Here is a 27,877-nt window from a genome sequence, read left to right as displayed (position 1 = left end):
CCCCTCCGTGTGTCTAAATTACGTCTCTCTCTCTGCTTTCTTGATTTATTCGCGGTAGATGGTATCCATGGGCTATTTCCTTGTGAGACACGGGACAGGGCTCGCACGCCTCCCCACCTCCCCCCCACTAGTGTCTGTATGTCACAAGTGTTCAGTCAGAATTCAATGCTTACGTTGAAGGATAGATGCCGCTCACTGCTGAGTCTGGTGACGTGCTAGGATGACACGGACTTTGCCGGCAGCTTTCATTTTCCCTAGAGAGAACTGCCTTGGGTTTTTTCATTTGCTTGGTGGCTTTTTTTTTTTTTTGCTATTTCTTATTTTTTACTTATTTATTTTTAAAAGTTTATTTATTTTGAGAGAGCGAGTGGGGGAGGGGCAGAGAGAGAGGGAGACACAGAATCTGAAGGAGGCTCCAGGCTCCGAGGTGTCAGCACAGAGCCCGACGAGGGGGAGCCTGATGCAGGGCTCGAACCCACGAAACACGAGATCATGACCTGAAGCCAAGTCAGAGGCTTAGCCGACCGAGCCCCCCGGGGCACCCCAGAAACGTTGCCTTTCAACGCTCTTGATGTGTCAGTCTGCACAGCCAGGTAGCCCCACTTTCTCCCAAACTAAGTCCCTGTCCCCAGTATTTTCTCTGTCCCTGGGAAGCACTTGTTTCTGGGGCGTGGGGGCATCAGTCAGATGAGGATACACCCCAGATCATGTGTCACATCCACGCCGTAGCGTGAAGCTTCTTCCGTTTGTTTCTGGGAAGCAGATGGTAGGATGGAGCCCCCCGTATTTGGTTGCAAATGTTGTAATGTTGTCAGACTCTAGAACTTGTGCCCGAGGAACCGAGTGGCCTGTCACATCCTCAGTATGCAAACACAGGCAATGCGTTTTGTTTTATTTTTCAGGCAACTTTTTTTGTAGGTAGTTTTGCTGATGCCGTCTCAGTTAATTCTATGGTATTCTAAAACTGGCTTTTTAAATGTTTATTTTTGAGAGAGAGAGAGAGAGACAGAGACAGAGACAGAGTGTGAGTAGGGGAGGGTCAGGGCCAGAAGGAGACGCAGAACTAGAAGCGGGCTCCAGGCTCTGAGCTGTCAGCATAGAGCCCGATGTGGGGCTTGAACTCGCAGACCGCTAGATCATGACCTGAGCCGAAGTCAGACGTTTAACCGACTGAGCCACCCAGGCGCCCCACCTCTATGGTGTTCTAAACATTGGTTGTAATTACAAAACGAATGCAGCGTCATAAAAATTTAAGTAACCCAGAGAGGTACCAAGTAAGAATACTAAACCAGGGGTTTTCTATCTAAATGGTATATGAAATACACCTAAGTTACAAAAACAAGATCACTCAATCGTCTTGTTGAGGAACTCACTTATTTCCTGGAGAATCCTCTCAGGTGCCAGATTCACAGTAGGCACGCGTTGAGCGTGTCTGGAGAGGCCACCGGGAGCCGCAGAGATGGTCCAACCTGGAGACCCTGAGGTCGCCGGGCGGCCACAGCACCGCACAGGGCACGCTCCCGGGGCGCAGCACGGGGCCTCCCGTGAAAGACCGTCCGCCGTGGCGGCCACAGAAGCGGCCAGGGGCCCGGAGCCCGGAGGCTCGGGCCGGGCCGTGTTGGCAGGTCACAGCGCTCGGTGCCCCGTCTCGAGCAGCATGCTTTCCAGAAGCAGCCTGCTGTCGGTCTCCACGTAGGGCTGGTGCAGCCACATAGACAAGTAGCTCAGGGTGAGGTCGCGGTCCGCGGCGTGCGCAAGCTCTTCGGTGATGGTGCGTTTCAGGAGGAGCTCCTTCCGGTACATGTCGGACAGCTTGCGGGAAACCTCATCTGAAACCAACGTCTGTCTCCTTTAGAAGCAGAAACGCGCGGCAGTGCTCCTGCCCGGGGTGGGGGTGGGGGTGGGGGTGGGGGTGGGGGTGGGGGAGGCACTGCTCTGGAAAGCTCCTCCTCGAACGCCAGCCTCAGCAGGAGCCCCGAGATAAAGAAGGAACCTGTGGGTATTTATCACTCTGGCTCGGGCAGACTAGCAGGATCAGATAGCACGAGAAGGTTCATGAAATTAACAAGTATAACCTTTTCTGCTCAACTCTTCACTTCCTGCGAGGATTATGAACAGGAGGTTCACCTCAAACTGGTAATATTCCAGTAACACATCACAGGTCAATGGTTTTACCCTTTTCTTCCTCATTTGAAAGTGAGGTCTCAGATCGGCATCACATGGCTAGGCCCTTGTTTTGAACTAACAAAGCTAAAGGTAATCGTGATCTCATGGAACTTTTTTAAGTAATGGATTCCATGCTCCCACTACTTTTCTTCCATGGGGCTGGCTGAGCTGACCTCAATTTATCTTTTATTTTATTTTAAGTTTATCCATTTTTGAGAGAGAGAGAGAGAGAGAGAGAGAGAGAGGGAGCACGCACAAGCATAGGAAGGGCAGTGAGGAAGGGAGGGAGGGAGGGAGAGAGAATCCTAAGCAGGCTCCATGCTGCCTGCACAGAGTCTGACACGGGGCTCAATGTGTCAAAGCATGAGATCATGACCTGAGCTGAAATCAACAGTTGGACGTTCAATTAACTGAGCTACCCAGGTGCCCCTCAACTTACGTTTTAACTTAAAACAAAACCCAAAAAGCTCTTTCTTTCTTCAAAAGGAAGAAAATTCTGCCCCTGCAGAGGAGGTGGAATTGATTCTACCCATTTTGTTGTTGTTGTTGAGGTTATTTTTTTTATTAAGTAATCTCTATGCCCAACATGGAGCTTGATCTCACGACTCCAAGATCAAAGTGTCTCATGCTCTGACTGAGCCAGCTGAGTGCCTCGACCCATTGGCTTTAAGGGGCTAATAAGGGTAACTGGCTTCATGTGTCTCTAATTATGTTTAACATTCTTTGCTGATTATTAGAGCCAAGAAGCCCATTTTAAGATGCCCCCAACCTCCTTCCCTTACAATGAATACTCTCGAATTGAATTTCAAAGCCTGTCAGCTTCTTCAAGTACCAGATTGAAATAACACAGATACTCTCAGGGTGCCTGGGTGGCTCAGTTGGTTGGGCGTCTGACTTCGGCCGAGGTCATGATCTCGCCAGTCCCGAGTTCTAGCCTCACGTCGGGTTCTGTGCTGACAGCTCGGAGCCTGGATCCTGCTTCGGATTCTGTGTCTCCCCCTCTCTGCCCGTTCCCCCGCTCACACTCTGTGTCTCTCAAAAATAAACGTTAAAAAAATAAATAACACAGATACTCTCCTAATTTCTACTCCTGAGAATCAACTCAGAAAGAACTACTTACAAAACTGGGCTGTGGGCCACGTGTGAAACAGGGGGGGGGCGCTGCCTCTCGTGTCCATAATGGTAGTTTTCTAGTTCACAAATTCCCTTGGTAGTTGAAGACAGCTTTTCCATTTTCGTCTGTATTTTGGCCTGAAAAGATATTAATTGGGAATATGAGAACATTATTTGAAATCTGCTCTAGTCTCCGATTCCATAAGATTTCCAAGCTAAGAAGTGTAAGTCTGGTGAGACCCAAAGTCCGATAACTCAACACTGGAAACTCCACGTGCAGCAAATTTCCAGGGAGAGATATGGAGGTAGACAGTTGCTACGATTTCATTCAGTTGGACGACTTCAAAATAAACCCTGGGTTTCTGGTGCCGGAAAGAGACGGCTTGCTGTGTCCCACTTCACCGAGATTTCCGAAGGCACGAACGTTTTTGCACCAAAGACCTGGAGGAATCTCAAGTCAGGCTCTGCCTTTATGGGCTGAGAGGACAAAAGGCAGTAAATGAGTTTATTTCTGACGTTTATTTATTTATTTTATTTAATTAATCAGTTAATTTTTTTAGGGGTCATTTTGAAATTTATTTTTTTAAGGTCACTTTTGTGATTTTTTTAAAATTTTATTTTTTATTTTTAAAAATTTACATCCCAATTAATTAGCATCTAGTGCAACAATGATTTCAGAAGTAGATTCCTTAGTGCCCCTGACCCATTTAGCCCATCCCCCCTCCCACAACCTCTCCCACAACCCCTCCTGTAACCCTCAGTTTGTTCTCCATATTTATGAGTCTCTTCTGTTTTGTCCCCCTCCCTGTTTTTATATTATTTTTGCTTCCCTTCCCTTATGTTCATCTGTTCTGTGTCTTAAAGTCCTCATATGAGTGAACTCATATGATATTTGTCTTTCTCTGATTAATTTCGCTTAGCATCATACCCTCTAGTTCCATCCACATAGTTGCAAATGGCAAGATTTCATTCTTTTTGATTGCCGAGTAATACTCCACTGTGTATGTATATATATATATATATATATATACACACACACACACACACACACACACACACACCACATCTTTTTTATCCATTCATCCGTCGATGGACATTTGGGCTCTTTCCATACTTTGGCTATTGTCGATAGGGCTGCTATAAACATGGGGGTGCGTGTGTCCCTTCGAAACAGCACACCCGTATCCCGTGGATAAATGCCTAGTAGTGCCATTGCTGGGTCGTAGGGCAGTTCTATTTTTAGTTTTTTGAGGAACCTCCATACTGTTTTCCAGAGTGGCTGCACCAGCTTGCATTCCCATATTTCTGACTTTTATTAACTGCCTTTGAGTATACTGAAAGCTCGAGGCTGTTTCCTTGCTTATAAAATCATCATCACAGCGCTGCACGCTTCACACAGGAAGGAAATGGGGAGGACTTGACATTGATGGTGCCTCGGGGTGGGGTGGAGGGGCTCTGCGGGCAGCTCCCTCACCACGTCACGTGCAGGGCAGTGGCCGAGGACACGGCCCGTCACCACTGCTCAGCTGAGCCAGCACAGAGCGCTCTGACGAAGTGCCTGCTTTCACGTGGCGGTTAGGAGGACTAAGTTAGTGTGTGTGAAGCACCTAGTTGGGGCTATAGAAGGGTCTGTTAGGTAAAGGGGCGAAGTAACTAAGACTTCAGATTTAAGACCACATTTCTAATTCCTACGTACACTTATCTTTATGTACTCGCGTAAATACGAACAGATACATAAATCATCAAAATCGTAATTCCTTGCACTTGGCCCTTCAGCTGCCCTCCAGTCACACCCGAAGTGATGTGCACCGAGCTCTGCTACCGTTAGTTTTTAAAGGACTGCACTCCTTTCCCCAATCTTTTGAGGTTCGATATTTCACCTGGCCCAACCCCAAGAGGTAGGACTCAGCACTTCTGCATTACAGAAGGGACAATTCTCAGGGTTGCTGAACTGGAGAAGGTCAAAGCCAGCACCTCAAGCCACGCCCCCCCCCCCCCCCCCCCCCCCGCCCCGTCTCCTGACATGCCATCCCGTGGTCTCTGTGTCCTTCAGCAGCTCCCTGTTGCCACCCAATTCAAAGAAAAGCTTATACATGATCAGGAGAGCGGGCGAGGACAATCCTGGGGGTCTGATGCTAGGTCGGCGGTGCCCACGCTCAGCTTGGTCATTGACAGAGTCAAGGGAGATGTGCAGTGGGCAGCCCTGAGCCTCCAGGGCATGAGTGGCGGCCCACCCCCCCAGCTCCACCTCAGTCCACCTCCTCCCACAGACCAAACTCCAGAATGTTCATCCAGCTTAGGGCAAGGGGTGCCTCAAAGTCCCCCACCGAGGTCAGATTCCTTAAAGACACTTAAAAGCCGAGTCTGGGAAAGCATTCTAAAAAGCTGGAGGAGAACAGGAAAAATAACATTATCACCCTTATGACGCCAACTTTTTGCTTTTGGACACAGAATGAGAACTTATTTCCAAACCGCTTCAAACTAGAATAAATTCACTGGAGCAGAGAATTTCAGTGCCTGACGCCAGCGCCCCGGTCTTGGTTCCTCCAGTAGGAGGCACCAGGGCTCCTTGGAGAGATGGCTGATCCTGGGACTGAGGCAGGAAATACATGAGATGGGCCCAGAACCTCCTGGAAGGCTGGAGAGTAAGGAAGTGTTCAAAAAGACCCAAACCGAAAACTCACAACGATGGAAGCATGTCAAAGGGACACAGGAGCCACCTGAACCCCTGGTGGCCAAAGCAGGAACAACTCAAGGCACAAAGGAAAGCGGTGCTTCCGTGCTACAGCCCCAAGTGGAAAGCAAATGTCCACACTGCCAGAAACAAGTGATCCAGTAATTAGCAGGTGGGGGACAACAGACAACTCTCCATAATCCATGCACATGCTCCACCCTTGAGGAGGTGAGGCAGAACTTCTCATTCCTCAAGCGTGGGCTGCAGTGACTTCCTTCTAGAGAGGACATTGTGGAGGGCGGGGGGAGGGGAGGGAGGACTTAGTTTTACAGAGGAGAAACCTGACCACACCCCAGACAGCTGATCAAGGTCAACGCCCATCGTGCTGTGTCACGGTCACAGTCCATGCCCTTGACAGGATGCGATGAGAACACGACCTCATCTCTGCGGTTTCTTCCAAAGAACCCACAACCCCAATCAAACCGTGAGAAAGACATCAGACGGATTCTAACTGAAGTCCAGCTGTAACACACCTGACCAGTACTCCTCAAAACTGTCAACGTTATAAAAAACAAGGGAAGGGGAGCCTGGCTGGCTCAATCCGTTGAGCATCTCACTCTTGATCTCAGCTCAGGTCACGATCTTACAATTTGTGAGTTTGGGGCCTGCATCGGGTTCTGGGCTGACGGTGCAGAGCCTGCTTGGGATTCTCTCTCTTTCCCTCTCTCTCTGCCCTTCCCCCGGCTTGTGCTCTCTCTCTCTCTCAAAATAAATAAACTTAAAAAAATAATAAAAAACAGGGAAGTCTGTGAGACTGTCACAGCCAAGAGGAGTCTAAAGAGACATGATGACTCCATTTACTGTGGTGTCCGGGAAGGGCTCCCAGGATGGAAAGAGAACGTTAGGGAAAAAACAAAAGAAATGTGAACAGACTACAGCCTTCATTGACTAACAACGTTCAATCCTGGCTCGTGGATTATAACGTAGGTAGCATACAAATGAAATTTGTGAAACGCAGGACAGTAATGTATGAAACAGGGTGCAGGCGGGGGATCATTTACGGGAACTCTCCCTACTATCTGCTCAACCTGTCTGTAAATCTGAAACCGTCCTAAAAGATAAAGTGTTAATAAAAAACATATAGAATAAATTCACTGTCTCAGGACACTGTGGCTTGGGGAGACCATAGAGACCAGGGACCTACCTCTTCCCAAGGCCACTCGCCCAGCTGTGGCATTCATGACCCTGCACTACGAGGCCTGTCTTCCTGTTCTGGTGACTGGCTTGGGCCAGTGTGACCCTCCCCGTCACTCACACTTGCCTTCTATGGAAATAATCCTTCCTTTTTTAGGAAAAAGAAGGTAAGCCCCAGGCTCAAAGACTTTGATGGGGAAGCCATATTCAGCTAATGGTTTTTTTTAACATGATTTTGATTGTATTATAAGCAAATGTTAAGTAACTAAAGAGCATGGGATTAATACAAACTGTGAGGTGGACATAAGAATGGAGGAAACGTGGGGCGCCTGGGTGGCGCAGTCGGTTAAGCGTCCGACTTCAGCCAGGTCACGATCTCGCGGTCTGTGAGCTCGAGCCCCGCGTCGGGCTCTGGGCTGATGGCTCGGAGCCTGGAGCCTGTTTCCGATTCTGTGTCTCCCTCTCTCTCTGCCCCTCCCCCGTTCATGCTCTGTCTCTCTCTGTCCCCAAAATAAATAAAAAAAAAAAAAAAAAGGAATCAAGAAACAAACGTTGAAAAAAAAGAATGGAGGAAACGTGTGTACGCGGATCTAGTTCCACCCAGGGGTTAATTCCTCCATGGCCTTTGTAATCACACAGCCTTTTAGGGGCTCATTTCCAGTGATGGGACACAGCACCCCCAGCCCTGGACAGGACTCGCCATATTGTTCTCTGGTGGGAGCCAAAGCTTCTGCCAATCCCAGGGGGGTCTCCCCGGTCCCCTTAGAGGCCTCAGGAAACCAGCGTACGGCTTCCTTCCCTTGGGGTGGCTTCTGGCTTTCATGGCAGCTGTTTAGTCTACGGGTTCCTCCTTTTGTGGGTGAAAACTCCAATTCCTCCAATGACCCCTGTCTGACAAGGCCCGCGCCGCTCAGATCCCCATCAGGACGCTCTGAACACGCATCCACGGTCTCTCGGTCCACGTGGATGGGTGGGCCCATCATTTTCCTGGCTGTCACAGACACAGCCCAGCCTTCATCTGAAGATCTTGGGAACTGGGCTGACCACGCGCATGCGCTCACCTATAACCCAGCGGCTACTTTCACGCGGACCTGTGCCGCAGGTCCCGGGGACCAAGGGCAAGGCTCTCCACGTCTCATCTGCTGCTGCTCCGTCCATCGAGCCTGCTGGCTGGGTTTTCTGGACCTTAACTCTCCCTGCTAATGTCTTCCCATGTCTCCTCAGTGCAGGTGAGTGGGGCTGAAGAAGGGGTCCCGGGGCACCAGCCTGCCCCTTAAGAATGCAGAGAACCAAGCGTGCCTGGGTGGCTCAGTCGGTTGAGCAGCCGACTTTGGCTCAGGTCATGATCTTGTGGTTCCCGAGTTCGAGCCCCGCGTCGGGCTCTGTGCTGACAGCTCAGAGCCTGGAGCCTGCTTCGGATTCTGTGTCTCCCTCTCTCCCTGCCCCTCCCCCGCTCACGCTCTGTCTCTCAAAAATAAAAATTAACATAAAAAAAAAAAGAAGAAGAATGGGGAATACCAAGGACAGATAAACAAAACCAATCACACCCTCCCCTTCCCAAACTTTTTCCTTATGTGCCTCTGGATACAGTTCTAAATGAGAATGTGCGCTAACAAGACCCAAGTGGCATTTAAAAACAAAATCCTTTCAGATTATTTTACACTTTATAAAAATCACATTAGTAAGTGTTGGAAGTGTTTCTCATTCTAACATAGCTTTGAGATCCTGTGACCTCTTCATACCAGAAGGGAATGAGGGACGAGGAGGCTATGGAGCGAGGTGGGGGTGCATCGAAACGACAGACCACGAGGCCATCCGGCTGAAGTGCACCTAACCAAGCATTACACGTCTAGCTCGTTGGCTGTTGAAATGATTTCAACACCAGAACTCAGCCACCCGGTTCCTTCTCTTTCAGGGACAATATGTGCGCCTGCTTTTTTGTTCCAGCAAAAATATTTGCCATGATCAAATGGATTAATTTGGGAAAAAACAAACAAAATAAGTGGGCAGTTTTGCATAACTTACTACTTTTAGGTTTCGATGGCTCATTCTGCCTGTGTTAATTCCCCACTGGCCCCGGAGCTGCATCGAGACCTCGTCTGCCAGAGACACAGCGCGGATACGGTGAAGAAAGCAGATCTCACAGAGCCCACAGCCCTTATCCTCCCGCCTTCCTGTGAGCGGGGGGGTCAACGCCAAGTCGCTGACGCCTGTCTGGTTATCTGCTTCTCACCACAGCACCACCCCAGGGCGAAGAGAAGGCAAACAGGACAGTTACAAAAACCGAATCCTTTAGGAGACTGTTTGCTATGTAGTCCCATAAGCATCCTAAATATCCCAAAGACAGTACTGATTTCAATCACAAAGAAAAGACCACGTTACCAAAGTGTCCTCAACTTACCATTATTTTCTCATTTCACTGCTTCTGAAACCATAACGCATCTTGCAATTGATTTGATATTTGAGAGGGTAGTGTTTCTTTCCTGAGAAATTCTTCTAAACGGATAGCTTTATAAGAGTTGGAACCCTAAATCTGAACAAGCGGTATCTCAAGGAAAGACAATTATATCCCACATATTCCTGTTTAACAGGCAAGGAATCATGTTACATATCAGAAACACCTCCATCAAATAAGGTTCAGACATAACGATTTTCTATGTTCATAGGTAAGTTCTAGTTACTCCAGTTCCAGTATGGAGATGGGAGCTGTGTACATTTGGGGGCAGGTATGGTGGGCACGGGAACTCAGTCATTAATTCATTAAACAGACATTAAAGAGCATTTCTCATGTGTTAAACTAGGGCTCACTGGCCAAATCCAGCCCACACCCTACTTTCGTATGGTCCAAGAGCTAAGAATGGGTTTTATAGTTTTAAACGGTTGAAATAAAATGTAAAAAGAATATTCTATGATACATGAAAAGGATATATTAAAGTTTCAGTGTCCATCAATAAAGTTTTATTGGCACACGGCCATGCTGACAGACTTCAACTACCTCCATTCTGACCCCAGTCTATACTTTCTGAACAATTATGTTCTTCTTTCCAGTTTATCTCCTAACTCAGGCAAAGGAGCCAGAGGACATCACACAGGGCTGAAAGAATGAAGGTCTAGGACAGCATCTTGGGGAGCGTCGAGATTTAGGGGGCAGGAAGAAGAAGACACCAATGGAGAAGGCTGAGGAGGAAAAAGCAAGTGTCTAGAGGAGAGCATCTCCCACAGCGTCCACACCTTCCGAGAGACACCCCTGGGATTCGGGGACGGTGAGCACAGGTGGTCAGGGGTTCTGGATCTCACCAAAGCGTTGAAGGTGGTCTGCAGCTCCTCACACAGCATCTCTAGCTCCTTGCTATATTCCGGAAGCGTCCTTCCCGCATTTTCCCCGCAAGCCGGGCTGCTGCTCTGTAACTCTGTCTTGTCCTCACTCCTGGACAAGGTGGAAAAGAGGGGGAACACGGTACTCTCTGAAAGGCACCTCATCTCATTACGGCAAACCCAAAAAGTGCTATATCCACGCAACTGTGTCAGGCATTTGGTACAGGTGTTATTTCGTGTCATTGTGACATATGTTTACTTATCACTGTTGTCCACGAGGAACACGTCCGCCAGTTTTGCACTGGAGTAAGTCGGCTGAATGCAGCCCCGTGGTACGCTCGGCCTAGGGGAGTCCGTGCTCGATGTACACGGACAAAAGAGACATGACCGTTTTCCCAGAGTTCGCTGTCTGGAGATCGTTTGGTAAACTGAATACTGTGGCCTATGGGGCATGAAATTAGCTCGTGGGGTCACCACACTTCCAGGAAAAAACTAAACATAAAACTAGAAGAGACAATATCAGAGAGCGCCTTATGCAGGAAGGTGAACCACTGGTTCTTGCTGAGTGGGCCTCGGCAGGAAGAGGGGGGAAGGCAGCGGAGGGCCAGGGCGCATGACGTGCGCCGGGGACTGGCGAGAGCCAGAGGGACAGGCCGGGCCCAGAGACTCTCAACTCTGGTCTGTGGATGATGACAGAGGAACAGAGAATCCTAACTCTGAGAAATAAAAAATATACATGTAGGAGAGAATAATGAAACTAATCTCCCAGTCAGAAGTGGTAACTGCCAGCGTTTTTTTTTCATGACTCCTGTCTTTTTTAAAGGAATTGCTAAGGGGGTGCCTGGGTGGCTCCGTCAGTTAGGTGTCCAACTTTTGATTTCAGCTCAGGTCATGATCTCATAGTTTGCGGGTTCGAGCCCCACGGTGGGCTCCATGCTGACAGTGCAGAGCCTGCTTGGGATTCTCTCTCTCTCTCTCTCTCTCTCTCTCTCTCTCCCCCCCTGCTCCTCCCCCAACTTGTGCGTGCATACACTGTCTCTCAAAATAAAATAGACATAAAAAAAAAAAAAAGTCTCAGGGTGAAGCACTTAGAGCATGAGGCGCTCTGGATGCACTTACCATAAACTGATTTTCAGGTTGGCAATATTATTTGCAGTAGCAAAACCTGTGTCATTGAGGTTTTCCCATTTCAGGATCAAGTTATGCCAATCAGCTGCATTGTCCTTAATTTTTCTTGCACTGACAGATAAGACAGGTTTCCTGGGCGTTATACTTCCAAGAGCATTTCCTGATGGGGAGTAAAAGGAACATAATTATCATGAAATTTGTGAAAAGAAATAAAATGAACTTCATTTAAAATGGGGTCGGGAGGCCCTGAAAGGCGAGCTGTCGTGCGTACATGACTAGCTGCAGGCCAGCCAGCAGGAAGAAGGAAGGTAAGAATTATTATGACGAGGGAGGGTATTTTCCGCATAGGAATCTCATTACCTGCTTTCGAGAGAAAGATCCCTCCCCGTTCCAGCAACAGTGCACCAACCACACCACTTGCAGCCGATGAGAACCTCAAACACGTGTTTTTCTCCAAGGAACTTGTGTTCCACACTCCCCCACTTCCCCCTAAAACCTAATTAAAGCTGACCTTTCCGGGGCACCTGGGGGGTTCAGGCGGGTAAGCATCCGACTTTGGCTCAGGTCATGATCTCATGGCCTGAGGGTTTGAGTCCTGTGTGGGGTCTGTGCTGACAGCTCGGAGACTGGAGCCTGCTTCAGATTCTGTGTCTCCCTCTCTCTCTGCCCCTCCCCTCCTCATGCTCTGTCTCTCTCTCTCTCTCTCAAAAATAAACATCAAAAAAAAAAATTAAGGGGCGCCTGGGTGGCTCAGTTGGTTAAGCAAGAGACTTCCACTCAGGTCATGATCTCACAGCTCGTGGGTTCGAGCCCCGCGTCCGGCTCTGTGCTGACAGCTTGGAGCCTGGATCCTGCTTCGAATTCTGTGTTTCCCTCTCTTTCTGCCCCTCCCCAACTCATGCTCCGTCTCTCTCAAAAATAAACATTAAAAAAAATTTTTTTAATGATTCAAAAAAATTAAAAAAAAAAAAGCAACCTGATCTTCCCTGTGTGTCTTCTGACTTGCCCACTATTCACCATAGCTTGCTTGTCCTGAATTGCAATTCCTTTCCTTTCTCTTTTTTTTTTTTTTTTTTTAACAAAAAGTGATTCTTTGCTCTGTTTAAAGTTAACATTGCTTTGTGGTTACACTGGGGGCCAAAGGAGATGACCCCAGGGGATGATCACCCTCAGGCTGCAGGGAGGCATCTGCAGGGCGCCCTTGTGCTAACCCCTTCAGAGTCTCTCAGATTTTGAGTCCCTCCCTTTGGTGGAGCATTCCACTTAATTCGGGATCTGTTTAAAGTACTCGCTCATTTTCCAAACCTCAGATTTTGAGTAATGGGATCTTGATTCTCTACATTCTCTCAGAAGGGTCCTCCCTGTGGGACCCCAGCTGATCTTATGTTTAAAGCTCTTCCCTCTTCGTGTGCTTATTCATTAATTTAATTTAATTTAATTTAATTTTTTTTAGTGTTTATTTTAATTTTTGAGAGAGAGAGCATGAGCAGGGGAGGGGCAAAGAGAGAGGGAGACACAGAATCCAAAGCAGGTTCCGGGCTCTGAGCTGTCAGCATAGAGCCCAACGTGGGGCTCAAACTCACGAACTGCGAGATCAGGACCTGAGCTAAAGTCGGATGCTTAACCGACTGAGACACCCAGGCGCCCCTTATTTATTCTCAAATATATTAACAGTGTTGTATTAGTTGGAGGTGTACAAGATAATGACTGAACAATTCCACACATCACTCGGTGCTCATCACGCTGGGTACTATTTTTTTTTTTAAGTAGGCTTCATGCCCAGCATGAGGCCCAATGCGGGGCTTGAGCTCATAACCCTGAGATCAAGACCCGAGCTGAGATCAAGAGTCAGGCACTTAACCAGATGAGCCACCCAGGCGCCCCATGAGAAGTTAAAGCTTCAACGGCCATGATGGCGACCTCTTGATCTCCCCAACTTTTCTCAGAACCTAATTAGAAAGCTCTCAGTCTAAGATTAAGCAGCCTACGAGGGATGCTGTTTTAATGAGTACCTGAAAGCTTATAAACATATTCAGGACTCTCAAGTCGCCTCTTTATAAAATACCAATCCCAAATTAACCAAGTGGAACAAACAATTGAAAGAAGGCAAAAGTCTTCTGAGGCCTCTTAGTGTCAGAGCACACGATGGCCATCTTACACAAAGCCAACAGCCACCTTCCTCTTTCCCTCCAACGTGGCCCCCCCTCCTTTATACCCTCCACTTCCTCATTCAATCCTCTGTCTGAACCTCCTCCCTTTCTCTCTGGACCTCTCCCCATTTCTTCCTCTCCCAAACTTACTAAAACCTGCCCATGAAAGTCAGACCCTCTGAGGATCCAAATGCTAAACTCCCAATTTCTCATGTTCCCTGGACAAAAGCTGAATTACGACCCATAGTCAAAGACTTTCTTGGGCGCCTGGTGGCTCAGTTGGTTGAGCATCCAACTCTTGATTTCAGCTCAGGTCACAATCCCAGGGTCATGGGATCAAGCCCCACGTTGGGCCCGGTGCTGAGTGTGGAGCCTGCTTAAGATTCTCTCTCTCTCTCCCCCCCTCTGCTGCTCTCCCCTGCTCGTGTTCCCTCTCTCTCTTCTCTCTCTACGAAAAAATAAAAAAGACTTTCTCAAAGTGAGACTTGGGAATCTCAGATTTGCCGACAATCCTCACAGATCCTCATAGATTTGCTGAGTTATTTAATACGGTTATTCAAAGTTATCAACCCAGTTTCTCAGATTCGTATCAACGATTTCACACACTTGTTGAGGGCCAGTCCGAGCCCTGGATGAACACTGCTGATTGGGATAATCCTGATGAATGAGGATTACCTCCAATCTGACTTCAGTCTTTTACTTCCTAAATGATTAAATTCTTTCCAGCTTATCTCTTAACTCAGGCAAAAGAGCCAGCTGACAAAGTACCCGGTGATGGGAACCAGAACTTGTCCCTCAAGCAATGAGGATTGCCCCAAGCCAGCAAGACCCCTCATGACTGACCCCACGACAATGACTGACCTGACCTTCACTGCCCACCTGCTCACACCCACCGACCCTTGCCCCACACTTTCCTTATATAAACCTGCAAGTATTTTCAGCACTTGGGAGACAGTCTTTGAGACATTAGACTGCTGTCTTCCTGGCATTGGCTTTGCCGAGAAATACACTCCTGTCTTGTGTCCTCACCACTCCTTTCTCGGGTCTTTGGATTTTGTCGGCAGGGAGTGGTCGAACCTCGCAGGGAGCGGTCAAGCCCTGGAGGCAGGTGTTCGTGCACCTCTGTGCCCCAGCTACACAGAGAGAGTCTAGAAGCACAGATGGGGTACTATCCCTGGCCTTGCTATATGATTGAGCTCCTGCGGTTGCTAAATGACTTTCCGAGTTAATTCCTAGGACTTTCCCCAAAACTGCTGAATACGGTAAGATTCAGGCTTATATCCAAAAGCCCAATGAACCTATCTATGGAGGATTATAATAGCTGGCTCCAAATTGTTTTTAAAGAAAATTCTGGTCTTCCTTTAAACATTGAATCCACTTGGGCAGTTTTTAACTCTGTGTTCATTAATGGGCCGAGCTGGGATCTTCCCTTTCTAGTTAAGAGGGCCGGGACGGAATGGGAAGCTTGTCCACTGCAGGCCCAGTTAAAGTAGCCAGCCGGCTCGCCTGCACCCTGGGTGATTCAACAAAAAGGAAGAACCGTGTGGTCCATAATTTTCAACTCCGACAAATGGAGGCCCCTAAGCAAAACTAAAAGCGTCCCGATCTTTACCGATATTGTAAAAAGCCAGGCCATTGGAAAAAGACCGCTGGACATTTAAGAGCTCCAGCCGCCTTCCGCCCTCTGACCAGCCTTTCCAGATCCTTGGGAATGAGGGTCTCTCTGCCCTTACGGACACGAGAGCTACACTCAGTGCTCAACCCCGCTACTGGCAAGCAGCCCCCGCCTCGGAGTGCTAACACCCTTCAAGTGGGAGGGGAGGGTCTCTAGGAAACCTCGAAAGGGTCCCGTCTCTGAACCTGGTCTCTCTTGCCCAGGCCCTCTAAGAGCTGCCCACCTTGTCTCCTTAGTTCCTCGGCCTCTGTACAGTCACCGGGCCCAAATTTCGTAGAGAAGGACGCTGGGATTTCTTTCTCCCGGAAGGGGGAAGTAATTCTAGAATCCGACAGCGGCAACCAAAACAGCCAAGCTGGTGAATCCCGTGACCCTTCAACATCTTTTATTTGCTCAGTCGCCGACCGCACTGGAGCCGATTCCGAGGACACCAACCGTATGATCCTCCTGGACCAACCACCGCCCTCCGTATGGGCAAAATCCCCCACTGCTCCCGGCAGGATCCACAGCTCGCCTCCCATTAAGATCCCAACAGACCCCTCAGAGCCTCTCCCCGGAATTAACGGAAGCGCTGTAAACAAAGACACTCCGAGGGCACTTAGATGCTAACGGAACATCGGGAGGCTCGGGGTCTCATTATCCCCTGTAGTAGGGCCGGCGACACCCCTATTTTACCTGTAAGAAGACCCAGTGGCTGAGGAGGGAGGTCTGTCCAAGAACCCCAAGCCATAAATAACACTGACCTCCCTCACCACCCTCTTGTCCTAATCCCCACACTCTTATTAGCCTCTATCCCTACCGAAAGCAAATTTTTCACGGTGACCAGTTTACAGAGCACCTTCTTCAGCATGTCTGTGGATAAGGCCAGCCAATCTCTCTGCTTCGCCTGGGTGGGACAGCAGGACACCAGGACAGTCACGACCCAGGGTTCTTCACGAACCCCGAGAGCGGACTTAGATGACACGAGGTTTTCTGGAGGCGCCGTCTGGTGACGATATCTACGGGACATGCTTCCTCCGCCTTTTCCCAAGCCTCCCCACAGGAGGACAGCATCCACCTGTTGAAACCTTTAGCCTTAAAAGAACATGCAGTCTTAAAGGGAAAATTGCAGTTAGTTCAAACCCAGGTTCAATATTTAGGGCACCTGAAGTTGAAACAAGGTCCACATTTGGATTTAGGTAGCCTTCACTGCATTCTGAGCTTCCCAAAACCTAAAACTAAGCGTGTTAATGGGGTTTTCTCAGGTTGGCTGGCTATTATTAGAACTGGATCCCTGACCCCATTATTTGGGAAGGTCAGGATGACTTGGCTTTTTTAAATGTTATTTATTTTTGAGAGAGAGAGAGAGAGAGAGAGAGAGAGAGAAAGAATGCAAGTGGGGAAGGGTCAGAGAGAGACGGAGACACAGAATCCGAAGCAGGCTTCAGGCTCTGAGCTGGCAGCACAGAGCCCAACGTGGGGCTCGAACTCACGAACTGCGAGATCATGACCTGAGCTGAAGTCTGACGCTTAACTGACTGAGCCACCCAGGCACCCCAGGATGACTTAGCTTTTAATACCTTAAAAGAAACCCCAATAAACATCCTGCTCTTGGACATCCCAATTATCCACTTCCCTTTTTTCCATTTATATATGAAAAGGAAGGGAATTCCCTTGGGGTACTCACCCCCAACACGGGGACCACCATCGACTCCACAGGGCATTCCGGCCAACAGGCCATGTGGCACCAGGCTCTGCCCCTTGCCACAGAGCCATTCCTATCACCACCCTTTTGGCTCAGGCCAGTGAGGAGACAGTCCCGGGACCCCTGTTGCCATCCCTGTGCAAACTAGACTTTGGGCCGAACAGCAATCCAGTCTTGCCAGAGACTCTAAAATTCCCATTACCGACCGCTGTGCATGCAGCCATTGCTGCACTGATAAAATGACCTCTGTAAATCAATACTATGGGCAAGGTAATAAGGCCATAAAGCACCTGCTCTGCTCGTCCCACCTGCACCAAATTGCAATGCTGGACAACCTGTCCACACCGCCCCTGGGCATTTTATTTTATTTTATTTTTTTTATTTTTTATTTTTTTTAAACGTTTATTTATTTTTGAGACAGAGAGAGACAGAGCATGAACGGGGGAGGGGCAGAGAGAGAGGGAGACACAGAATCGGAAACAGGCTCCAGGCTCTGAGCCATCAGCCCAGAGCCTGACGCGGGGCTCGAACTCACGGACCGCAAGATCGTGACCTGGCTGAAGTCGGACGCTTAACCGTCTGCGCCACCCAGGCGCCCCTGGGCATTTTAATCGCCCAAGGGACCACCTGAGGTTTGGCAAGTGGATTTTATTCAGCTTCCCCCCCCCCCTTTCTCAAGGATACAAACGTTTTAGCCACGGGTTGTATGTTTTCTTACTGGACTGAGGCTTTTCCTTGTAGGCAGCATACTGCCTCTTCGGCAGTTAAAATTCTTTTTTAAAAAAAAATATTTATTTATTTATTTAGAGAGCACAGGCGGGAAAGGAGCAGAGAGAGACGGAGACACAGAATCCGAACCAGGCTCCAGGCTCCGAGATGTCAGCACGGAGCCCGACGCGGGGCTCGAACCCATGAGCCATGGGATCATGACCTGAGCCGAAGTCAGATGCTTAACTGACTGAGCCACCCAGGCACCCCAGCAGCTAAAATTCTATAAGAAAAGATCATCCTTACCTGGAGACCCACCCTTGAACTTCATAGTGACTAAGGATCTCATTTCACTGGTCGGGTGATGCGACCAGTCTGTGCTATTCGGCTGGTTTTACAACACTTTCACTATGCTTACCACTCTCAATCCACAGGGCTAGTTGAACTGGCATCATAAACATGTAATTGGCAAAATCTGTACAGGCCCTCTAACCACGTTGGCCAAAGGCACTGCCAATAGTCATTTTATTTTATTTTTATTTTTAAAAATTTATTTATTTATTTTTGAAAGAGAGAGTGTGTGTTCAAGAGTAGGGTAGGGGCAGAGGAAGAGAGAGAGAATCTTAAGCAGGCTCTAGGCTCAGCACAGAGCCCTACTTGGGGCTGGATCCCACAACCCTGGGATCATGACCTGAGCTGAAATCAAGAATTGGATGTTTGGGGTGCCTGGGTGGCTCAGTCGGTTGAGCGTCCGACTTCGGCTCAGGTCACGATCTCGCGGTCCGTGAGTTCGAGCCCCGCATCAGGCTCTGGGCAGATGGCTCAGAGCCTGGAGCCTGTTTCCGATTCTGTGTCTCCCTCTCTCTCTGCCCCTCCCCCGTTCATGCTCTGTCTCTCTCTGTCTCAAAAATAAACGTTAAAAAAAAAAATTAAAAAAGAAAAAAAAAAAGAATTGGATGTTTAGGGGTGCCTGAGTGGCTCAGTTGGTTGGGTACCCTGACTTCGGCTCAGGTCATGATCTCACAGTTGGGTGGTTCGGGCCCCACATCAGGCTCTATACTGACAGCTCAGAGCCTGAAGCCTGCTTCAGATTTCTGTGTCTCCCTCTCTCTGCCCCTCCTCCACTTGCACTCTTTCTGTCTCAAAAATAAATATTAAAAAATAAATTAAAGGGGCACCTGGGTGGCTCAGTCGGTTAGGCCTCCAACTTGGGCTTCGGTCATGATCTCACGGTTTGTGAGTTTGAGCCCCGCGTCGGGCTCTGTGCCGACAGCTCAGAGCCTGGAACCTGCTTCAGATTCTGTGTCTTCCCCTCTCTCTGCCCCTCGCATGCTCATGCTCTCTCTTTGTCTCTCAATGATAAATAAACATTAAAAAAAATTTTTTTAAATAAATTAAAAAAATAAAAGACAATTTAAAAAAAAAGGAGTTGGATGTTTAACTGACGGAACCATCCAGGCATCTAAGAAAACCTGATTCTCGATAAGTGATGCTACTGAACAAAGATCTTGATCAAAAGGGGGAAGTGTGAAAATAAAGGAAACCTCATTTAGTGATAAGATTCTTTTTTTGAAAGTAAGGTCTACACCCAATGTGGGGGTTTGAACCCATGACCCCTAGATCAAGAGACATATGCTCTACTGACTGAGCCACCCAGATACCCCAGGAAACCTCATTTAAAATGGGGTCAGGAAGCCCTGGAGAGGGGGCACCACTTGCTGCAGCCTGCACAACCAGCAGGAACAAGGAAGATAAGAATGATCTCAACAAGGGAGGGCATATTTCACATAGGAAATTTGTCTCCTGCTTTTAAGAAAAGGAAGGAAGATCCCTCCCTGCCCTAGCAATAATGCACTAACCACTGCCTGTAGCCAAGAGCGAAACCACGGTGCAGAAACGACTACAACTGCCAACTCTTGTTGTCCTATAAACTTTGGTTTACAACAACTCTCCTCAATTTCCTCCTAAAACCTAATGAAAGCTGACCTTCCCTTTGTCTCTTTGAACTTGCCTATAGTTCACCATAGCTGGCCTGTCCCAAACTGTAATTCCTTTGCTATGGCTGACTAAATTCTTTTTTTTTTTTAACTTAAATAAAATTGCTCTTTGCTTTGTTTAAAGGTGACACATTTATGGTCTTAGTTGAAGGGCAAATTTATACCTATATTTTCTTCCATCAGAAATAGTCAGATGAGGGGCGCCTGGGTGGCTCAATTGGTTAAGTAGCCGACTTTGACTCAGTTTGTGGGTTCGGGCATCAGGCTCTGTGTTGACAGCTCAGAGCCTGGAGCCTGCTTCGGGATTCTGTATCTCCCTCTCTCTCTGCTCTCCCCCTCCACTCCTGCTCTGTCTCTCTCTCTCAAAAGTAAATAAACATTAAAAAAAAGAAAAAAAGAAAGAAATAGCCAGATGGAAGAGATGAATAGGGCAAGGTATGTGGAAAGTTTCCACGCTCTCCAAGCACAGTACTCATGTTCACCAACCTGGAGTTGCCCCCAATCCCATCCTTTTGGGCTGTTATGGAGGCTTCATTACAGAGGCATGGCTGATTAAATCATTGGGTGTTGACCCTCTTCCCTACGGGGTGGGCAGGGGAGAGAGAGGGGCCTGAAAGTTCCAACCTTTTAATCACAAGACCAGTTCACAGGGGTGGGCTGGGGCAAGCAGCCCCCAACCAAAAGTCACCTAGGGGCTTTCCAAAAGTCACGGCATTAACATAACAAAAGACATCACTCTCACACCTTCGGTGATGCCAAGGGTTTTAGCTCTGTGCCAAGAACAGGACAAAGACCAAATATTTACTTATTATAAACCACAATAGCACAGCCTGTTACGCAAGTCCTGTCTACCACTTCTCCAGCTTCTTCCTGCTTGCTCTCTATGCCTCAGTGCCAGCTCTGTACAAGTTCTGAAGTTGACCTAGAATATTTTTCCTGTCTGTGTGTGTCCCCATACCCTTGGCTTAGTATCCCGAAGGCTCTGCTTATTTAATTTTTTCTTTCTTTCTTTCTTTTTCTTCTTTTTTTTTTTTTTTTGAGAGAGAGAGAGGGAGAGAGAGAATCTGAAGCAGGCTCCATGCCCAGTGTGGAGCCCAATGTGGGGTTTGATCTCACAAACTGTGAGATCATGACCTGCGCTGAGATCAAGAGTTGGACACTGAACCGACTGAGCCACACAGACGCCCCAATCCTCTACTTATTTAAATATCATACTGGTTTTTCTTTTATTCTTTACTTATATGACTAACCAACATTAGTGAGTACCAACAATATGCCAACACGGGGGATGAAGTGACTGAATGAGACCTACCAGGACTATTTTCATGGAACTTACTTTCCAAGCAGGAAGTGGATAATAGACAACTAGCTGACCATGATCAATTTAGACCATGGTGAGTGTCATATGGAAAAGAAAATGGGGAATTGGTGGTGTTTGGGTGGCCCAGTCAGTTAAGCAACTGCCTCTTGATCTTGGCTCCTGATCTCACAGTTTGTGAGTCTGAGCCCCACATCGGCCACACTGATGGCACGGATCCTGCTTGGGATCATGTCTCTCCTTCTCTCTGCCCCTTCCCTGCTTATTCTCTCTCACTCTCTCAAAATAAATAAATAAACTTAAAAAAAAAAAAAGTAAAAGAAAATGGGGTCTTGTGTTAGGGTGAGCCCTTGAAGAGGTGTCATTTAGGCTGGGATCTGAATGATGAGAGGTCAATAGCAAGGGTCCTATGTGAGAATGAGCCCGGTGAGTCTGAAAAATTGAGAAAGAGCAGTGTGGCTATGATGAGAAATGGAAGCAGAAAAATGTTCACCTTCAGCCCAGAAGGCTAACCAACAAGGATAGTTCATCAAGGATCCAATATGTGCTGGCTGCTACCTTCTTAAAGCATCTCATGACTGCCTGTAAATCTCACCGACAGTATCAAACTGAGTAAGAAACGCCAGAGAAATCTTGTGAAAGCAGTTTTATGAGTAGAAATTCAAAGAAACACTTAGGACAAAACACTCCCTCCATGTCTCCTCCCCCTTGACCAACTACCAGCTTCATACAGCAAAAAGTGCAGCCCTTTCCGCCCCGGGGTCCTGACCCCATGTTACTTACATAAACTTACAATTGCACCATACAACATCTCAAGATTCTTTCTTGACTATTGTACTTGATCACCCCACATCACCTAGAATGGAATGGCGTGGGGGGGCTGGTAGGTGAGGGGGCAGTCAAGCAACTGGAACCTTACAGACCAAGATAGAGTTTAGATGTATTCCAAGTCAGTGGAAAGTAAACAATAAACTTGGAGTAGGAAAGTGACATGATCTGATTTAGGTTTCCAGAAAGTCCCTCCTTCCACAAAGAAATCTTCCTGGATCCCCCAGGTTGGGTTGCCTCCAGGAGTCATTGCACTAGATGTCTGAAAACAACCTATTCTTCGTTATCACCGGCACTCACTAGTGTGGTATATTTGCTTGTGTGATGTCTATGTTCCCTGCTAGACTGTAAGCACACTGGATAGTGACTGCGTCTTGTTCCCTCTCAGAACCCTGGCACATAGTAGGTGCTGAACAGCCTGTGTTAAATGGGGAAATAGTTTTTACCACCTGTACTATAATCTGCTAAGGGTTACCCTTCTCCAGTAGGGACTCTTTGAGGGTGAGGACATCTAATTCATTCTCTGCTCCACACCAGCACAGATTTAGGAACCTAAGACAAAGTTCTAACTTCAAGAAACTCAGGCTAGTAGGTAAAGAGACCAGTAATCAGAGTCACAGCACAGAGCAGAGTGAGATAAAGCACAGTGGCTGCCTCACTTATCCCTCCAGGGCCTCAGCTCCCAATCTGTTCACATTACTACATGGGATCGCTGTAAGGCTCAAATGAGCTGACCCCCATAAAGCACTAAGGACACGACTTGGCACATGGTGAGCACTCGCTGAATGACAGCTTTTATTATGAGCAAAAAAGCTCTGTGACCGGTAATCCTGAGGGGAATTCAGGGGAAGGTTTTGGGAGCAGCTGGGCACGCAAGGCTTGACACCCAATGTGCTCCGCTAATTCTAGTTTATAATGACAATCACAATTTGGTATCTGGATCAGCCGACACTCCTTTGCATACATCAAGTAGTTCCACGCGTGACAAAACTGAGGCTCAGCAAAACTGACGGGCTCCCGGGCCGACCGCGGAGCCTGCGCGGGGCCAGCGGGCTGGGCTGGGCCAAGGCAGGGACCCCCATTCAAGCCGGGAAGCTCCCAGCCTCCGGCCCAGGACGCGGGCCAAGCCGTGACTCTCACACCCTCCCTGCCCCGGGGAGCTGGCCCGTCGCACGCACCTGCCATGCGTCCGCAGATATCCCGGGAAGGAGCCCGAAGCCCCGCCCACGCCCGCCGGAAGCGCGCCGACGTCTCTTCCGCCGCGCTCGGCTAGCTGGCGTGCTGCCGCTTGTGGCTCCGCCGCTCAGCTTCCGGCTGTCGCTCGGCAGTGTCGGCCCGGTTGCCCAGGGAACGGGCTCCCGGCAGCCCCCGCGGCCCGGACTCCGTCCCCGCCTCCTCCGGCCGAGCCGGACCGACGAGTCCGGAGGGGCCGTCGCGGGAGGTGAGTCCGGCGACGCCGCCGTGGGCCCCACTGCCCCCGCCTCCCGGCCCGCGCCCCTTCCTCGGCCTCCCCGCCGCCGCTCACACCTCCCCCAGGCCGCCCTTCGCTCGCCTCGGCGCCTCAGGGTCGCATTGCCCATCTCGCCCCCGCTCCCGGCCCCCCGCGTCGCCCCGGCGGGTGGCCGAGCCCGAATGCCACAACACTCGAGGCGCCACGCTGGTCTGGCAGAATCCAGCGGTCCCCGGAGGGGAGCGGTGGTTGCCCACACGTCCTCGGCCCCGCTGGCCGGCCGGCCCCATCCCCGGGCCCTCGCTCCTCCCACTCCGCGCCTTCCCTCCCTCTGCCGCACCCTCGTCCCTCGTCCCTCGTCCCTCTGCCTGCCGGCCCGCGGCTCCCAGCGCCGCTGTCTCGTGATTGACGTTGCGTTCTGTCCCCCGACCCTGTCAGTCCGCTGCCTTCCTCCGCGCGCCAGCACTGCCGGCACAGACCTTGACACACACCTACTAGGTGCTCCGTAGGTGTTCGTTAAATGGGTAAATGAAGGACTCCTCCCTCAGTCCTGTTTGAGGGTCTGGGAGGCAGAATAGGTCCTGCGACATAAAGAATGGGGTACCGTGGAGTGAGACCCGGGTTCAGGTCACAGCACTGCCCCTTCCTAGCTGTGTGCTCGGGGCAAGTGATACCACCTCGCCAGGCTGCAGTTTCATCATCTGTAAAACGGAGATGATAATAGTTTCTATCTCTGTCTTGGTGGGAGGATCCAGCGGGTCCGTGCGAGTAAAGCGCTAAGCACCGAGCCTGGCTGGCACCTGACACATTGCAGTAAAGGGTAGCCCCTGCTGAGTTACCCATATGCTGTCCTCCCGTTCCTCTTCCCTGCCCTTTCTTCTCCCTCACTTTCCCGCTGAGATTCAGGAATTTTATCCCGTTCCTTCTATTCCATCTGTTGGCAGAATGTGGGTTCCCAGCCTGGGTGCACATTTGCCTTATCTGCTGGAGGGATGAGTTGCACTTGGGGTTGGCTCCCTTCCTGTAAACCCACTGGGAGCAGAATCTGGGAGGAAAGCCCCTGTATTCTGTGTCGTCACCAGTGTCTCCCGGTCTCCTAAGCTGCAAGGCTGTTTGTACTTTCTTACACCCAGCAGAGTGCACCTCGATAAGCCTCTGACCTTGTGGGTTTTTTTTTTTTTTTTTTTGGATAACCCAACTTACATCCCCTGTTGGTTCATTCAGCAGGTATTATTTGAGTCCCTTGTATGCCTGCCACATACCAGGCTCTAGGGATGCTGTGGTTCTAGTCCCTACCCTCAGGGAGCTTTCTAGTTGGAGAACCAGCAGGTGCGGGTGTAGGGACTGCTTTACCCGAGACCATGCTGGGGAAGTTGGGATAAGGATAGTCCCCCTGGAGTAGTGACTAGCCAGTAGCTTTTGTTGGGTTTAAGTTATTTTGTAGCCACATCATCATTTTCAATAGAAGATTGTCTTCTTCTGGATCTGCTTTCCATTTTAGAAAGGTAACACTTCAGGTTTGAGGAAGGTCATTTTATATTAGCTTCCGTGTAGTTTGGACAGAACGGCTACTGGAACTTCGTGGGGAAAAAAGGAAGGTAGCAGGCGTCAGGAGGAGCAGTCGATTGAACTTGGAAAAGTGAAGGGCCGATCAGGTAACAGTTATACACATAAGGAAAACGAGCTTTGGTGTCAATCCTGGAGAGATTTCTAGATACAGTGAAGCACAAGGAGCTTGGTAGAATCAGGAGGGAAGAGTTCCCAGCTCTGCTGAGGTAGACGCGAGCTGTCGTTCGAAGTGTGTGGTCAGGTTCACTAAGACCTGGACTCCAGAGACCAACGAGGTTTTGCATGATGGTGGGTGCAGCTGAGGTTGAATGGTCTTATGTTTTGGAAAATCATGCTTAGGGGATCCTGGCTTCGGGCTCTGAGAGCTTAGTTTACAAATAGGTGTCGAGTGCTGATTGTACCGTGCGCCAGTGGTCTTTCGAAGCACCACAAGGTGTGTAGACTAGAAGGATGTGGGGGAAGAAAGAATCCAGGAAAGAAGCTAGACAACTAAAGATGAGGTGCCGTGTGATGACGAGGTGCTCAGTGTTCTCCGAAAGCAGAGAAAGACCAACTGTTAGAGAGAGGCTGTGAAGGTTTCCCAGGGGAGAACGAGTTCTTACAGGGTGTGTGTGGGGGGGGGGTGGGGAAGGGAGGAAGAGGCCTTTGCAAAGACGAACAGGTCCTGGTGTGTTCAGGGCCTGTGCTGGGAAGCTCATTGCAGCTGCGGGGTAGAGTGTGTGGAAGGAAGGGTGGCCTGGCACCAGGCTAGATACACATCTTTTTAAAAAATGTTCTCCTTCCACGCTTCCGTGAGGCGATAGCCTGTGTGCACCGGCCAGCCAGCCAACAGGCATGGCAGCGGGGCAGTGACATTCGTCTGGGAGATAAATGACTTCATTCCCATTGTGCTCAGCCATGAGATTTTAACACTTGAAGGAGTGATGGATGCTGTAGCCAGACTTCAAAAATAGATTGTACAACAGGGATACTGATTGTCTTCCTGGAGATTTTGGAGACAGTCCTTAAAGCATCTGAGTTGTGGAGTGCTCTGGCAGTGCAGGGTTCCTGTACTGAGTGAATGGTGTAGACTGTACATTGTAGTCCTTGCTCCAGTTTTGAAAAGCGGCCCACCAAGGTGGCATCAGGGTGCTTGCTGTCAGCATGGAGAGCGGCTGACACCCTTCCAGTGATGGGGTCGATGGTAGGCGCCATTGTGGGGAGAAGCATCCTCACTGGAAGAATGTTGTAGAGTGATGTTTTGTACTTTTAATGGAAATATATGTGACCAAGGAAGCATTATTGATTTTAAAGATTGGGTTGAGGGGCACCTGGATGGCTCAGTCGGTGAAGCGTCCGACTTCAGCTCGAGTCATGATCTCACGGTCTGTGAGTTCGAGCCCGGCATCAGGCTCTATGCTGACAGCTCGGAGCCTGGAGCCTAGCCTGCTTTGGATTCTGGGTCTCCCTCTCTTTCTTTGCCCTCCCTTGCTCATTCTCTGTCTCTCTCTCTCAAAAAGTAAACATTAAAAAAAAAAAAAAGATTGGATTGAGAATATTATTTTGCAGTAAGACCTGAAATTAACATCTTATTTATTCAATCAGCAAATCTTTACTGAATATCTGCTCTGTGCCAAAGATATTGTTAGGTACTGGGGTTTACATTTGTTGCGTATATTTTCATGAGAGATCATTGAACTGCTTAGCAGGTAAAGTGACTGAAGGTTGCAATGAGAATCACGAAGGACGTACACAAGGTGACAGGACAGGGAAGAGGGGTGGAGGGACTACAAGCCATCTGCCCAGGGAGGGCCTTTGCGAAGGCAGGTTTGTGGGGTCAGATAAAGGATCATTGGAGTAGAGGGGATAGAGGCCTGAGGAGGGACAGAGGGGGCCAGTGCCGCAAGAGCTTGGTGGCCAGGTGGGGAGGGATGGGGATGTGATGGGGGAGCCAGGAAGGCTGGCGGCACAGAGCCTGATGAGGCCACCGAAAGGCATTTGGTTATTTGAGCCCTGGGGGACCCCTGAAGGATTTTGAATGGGATGGGTTGTATGAGATGCACCCATTTCTCTTTCAGAGAACTCTTTTCAAAAAGGGGGGCGTTGGGGTGCCTGGGTGGCTCAGTCGGTTAAGCGGCCAACTTCGGCTCAGGTCATGATCTCATGGTTCGTGGGTTCGAGCCCCGCGTCAGGGTCTGTGCCAACAGTTCAGAGCCTGGAGCCTGCTTCAGATTCTGTGTCTCCCTCTCTCTCTGCCCCTCTCCAATCACACACACACTCTCTCTCTCTCCCCAAAATAAATAAAATGTCAAAAAAAAAAAGAAACTTGAAAGGGGGGGGCGCACCTGGGTGTCTTCCAACTCTTGATCCCCCTCCCGCTCGTGCACATGCTCTTTCTCTCAAGATAAATAAATAAACATTAAAAAAAGAAAGACTTTATCTTTTCAGAGAAGTTTCAGGTTCACAGCAGAGTTGAAGAGAAGGTACAGAAATACTTTATATACCCCTGTCCCTGCGCTTACACCGCCTCCCCCGTTGTCAGCATCCCCCACCAGAGTGGGACGTTCGTTACAATTGATGATACTACGCGGACACATCATAATCAACCAGAGTCCGTAGTTTACATTAGGACTCACTTTTGGTGGTGTACATTCTGTGGGTTTGGACAAATGTAAAATGGCACATATCTGCCATTATGGTATCAGTATTTTCACTGCCCTAAAAATCTTGTGCTTTTGTTTTTTCATCCCCTCCCCCTCCACCCCTGACAACCATTGATCTTCTAACTGTCTCCATAGTGTTTTGCCTTTTCCAGAATGTTACATAGTTGGAATAATAGAGGATGTGGCCTTTTCAGATTGGCTTCTTTCATTAATACACATTTAAGGTTCCTTTCTGTCTTTTCATGATTTAATAGCCCATGTATTTT

The 27,877-nt window shown here is 49.0% G+C and overlaps 2 protein-coding genes across 6 annotated transcripts in view; one reads left to right on the top strand and one right to left on the bottom strand.

Annotated features, from left to right (window-relative positions):
* Positions 1–295: 295 nt before the first annotated feature.
* Positions 296–23,223, bottom strand: CINP (cyclin dependent kinase 2 interacting protein). Its single transcript, XM_049612125.1, is given in 6 exon segments — positions 296–1,829; positions 3,287–3,323; positions 3,325–3,417; positions 10,445–10,574; positions 11,582–11,750; positions 23,129–23,223. Coding segments are annotated over 6 exon segments (639 nt in total). The 5' UTR covers positions 23,136–23,223; the 3' UTR covers positions 296–1,626.
* A 68-nt stretch (positions 23,224–23,291) lies between these two features.
* The window catches only part of TECPR2 (tectonin beta-propeller repeat containing 2), a 105,646-nt gene continuing 101,060 nt past the window's right edge, over positions 23,292–27,877 (top strand). For 3 of the 5 annotated variants that reach the window (XM_049612103.1, XM_049612105.1, XM_049612107.1), the window contains exon 1: positions 23,292–23,391. The gene's annotated coding sequence lies outside the window, so the exon portion shown is untranslated. The remainder of the gene's footprint in view (positions 23,392–27,877) is intronic. The other 2 variants (XM_049612108.1, XM_049612104.1) reach the window with 1 other exon arrangement.

This window comes from Panthera uncia (genome assembly GCF_023721935.1).
Source record: "Panthera uncia isolate 11264 chromosome B3 unlocalized genomic scaffold, Puncia_PCG_1.0 HiC_scaffold_1, whole genome shotgun sequence".
Taxonomy (NCBI): Eukaryota; Metazoa; Chordata; class Mammalia; order Carnivora; family Felidae; genus Panthera; species Panthera uncia.
Note: the sequence above shows the minus strand (reverse complement) of the source record. Positions and strands in the feature narration are given on the sequence as shown.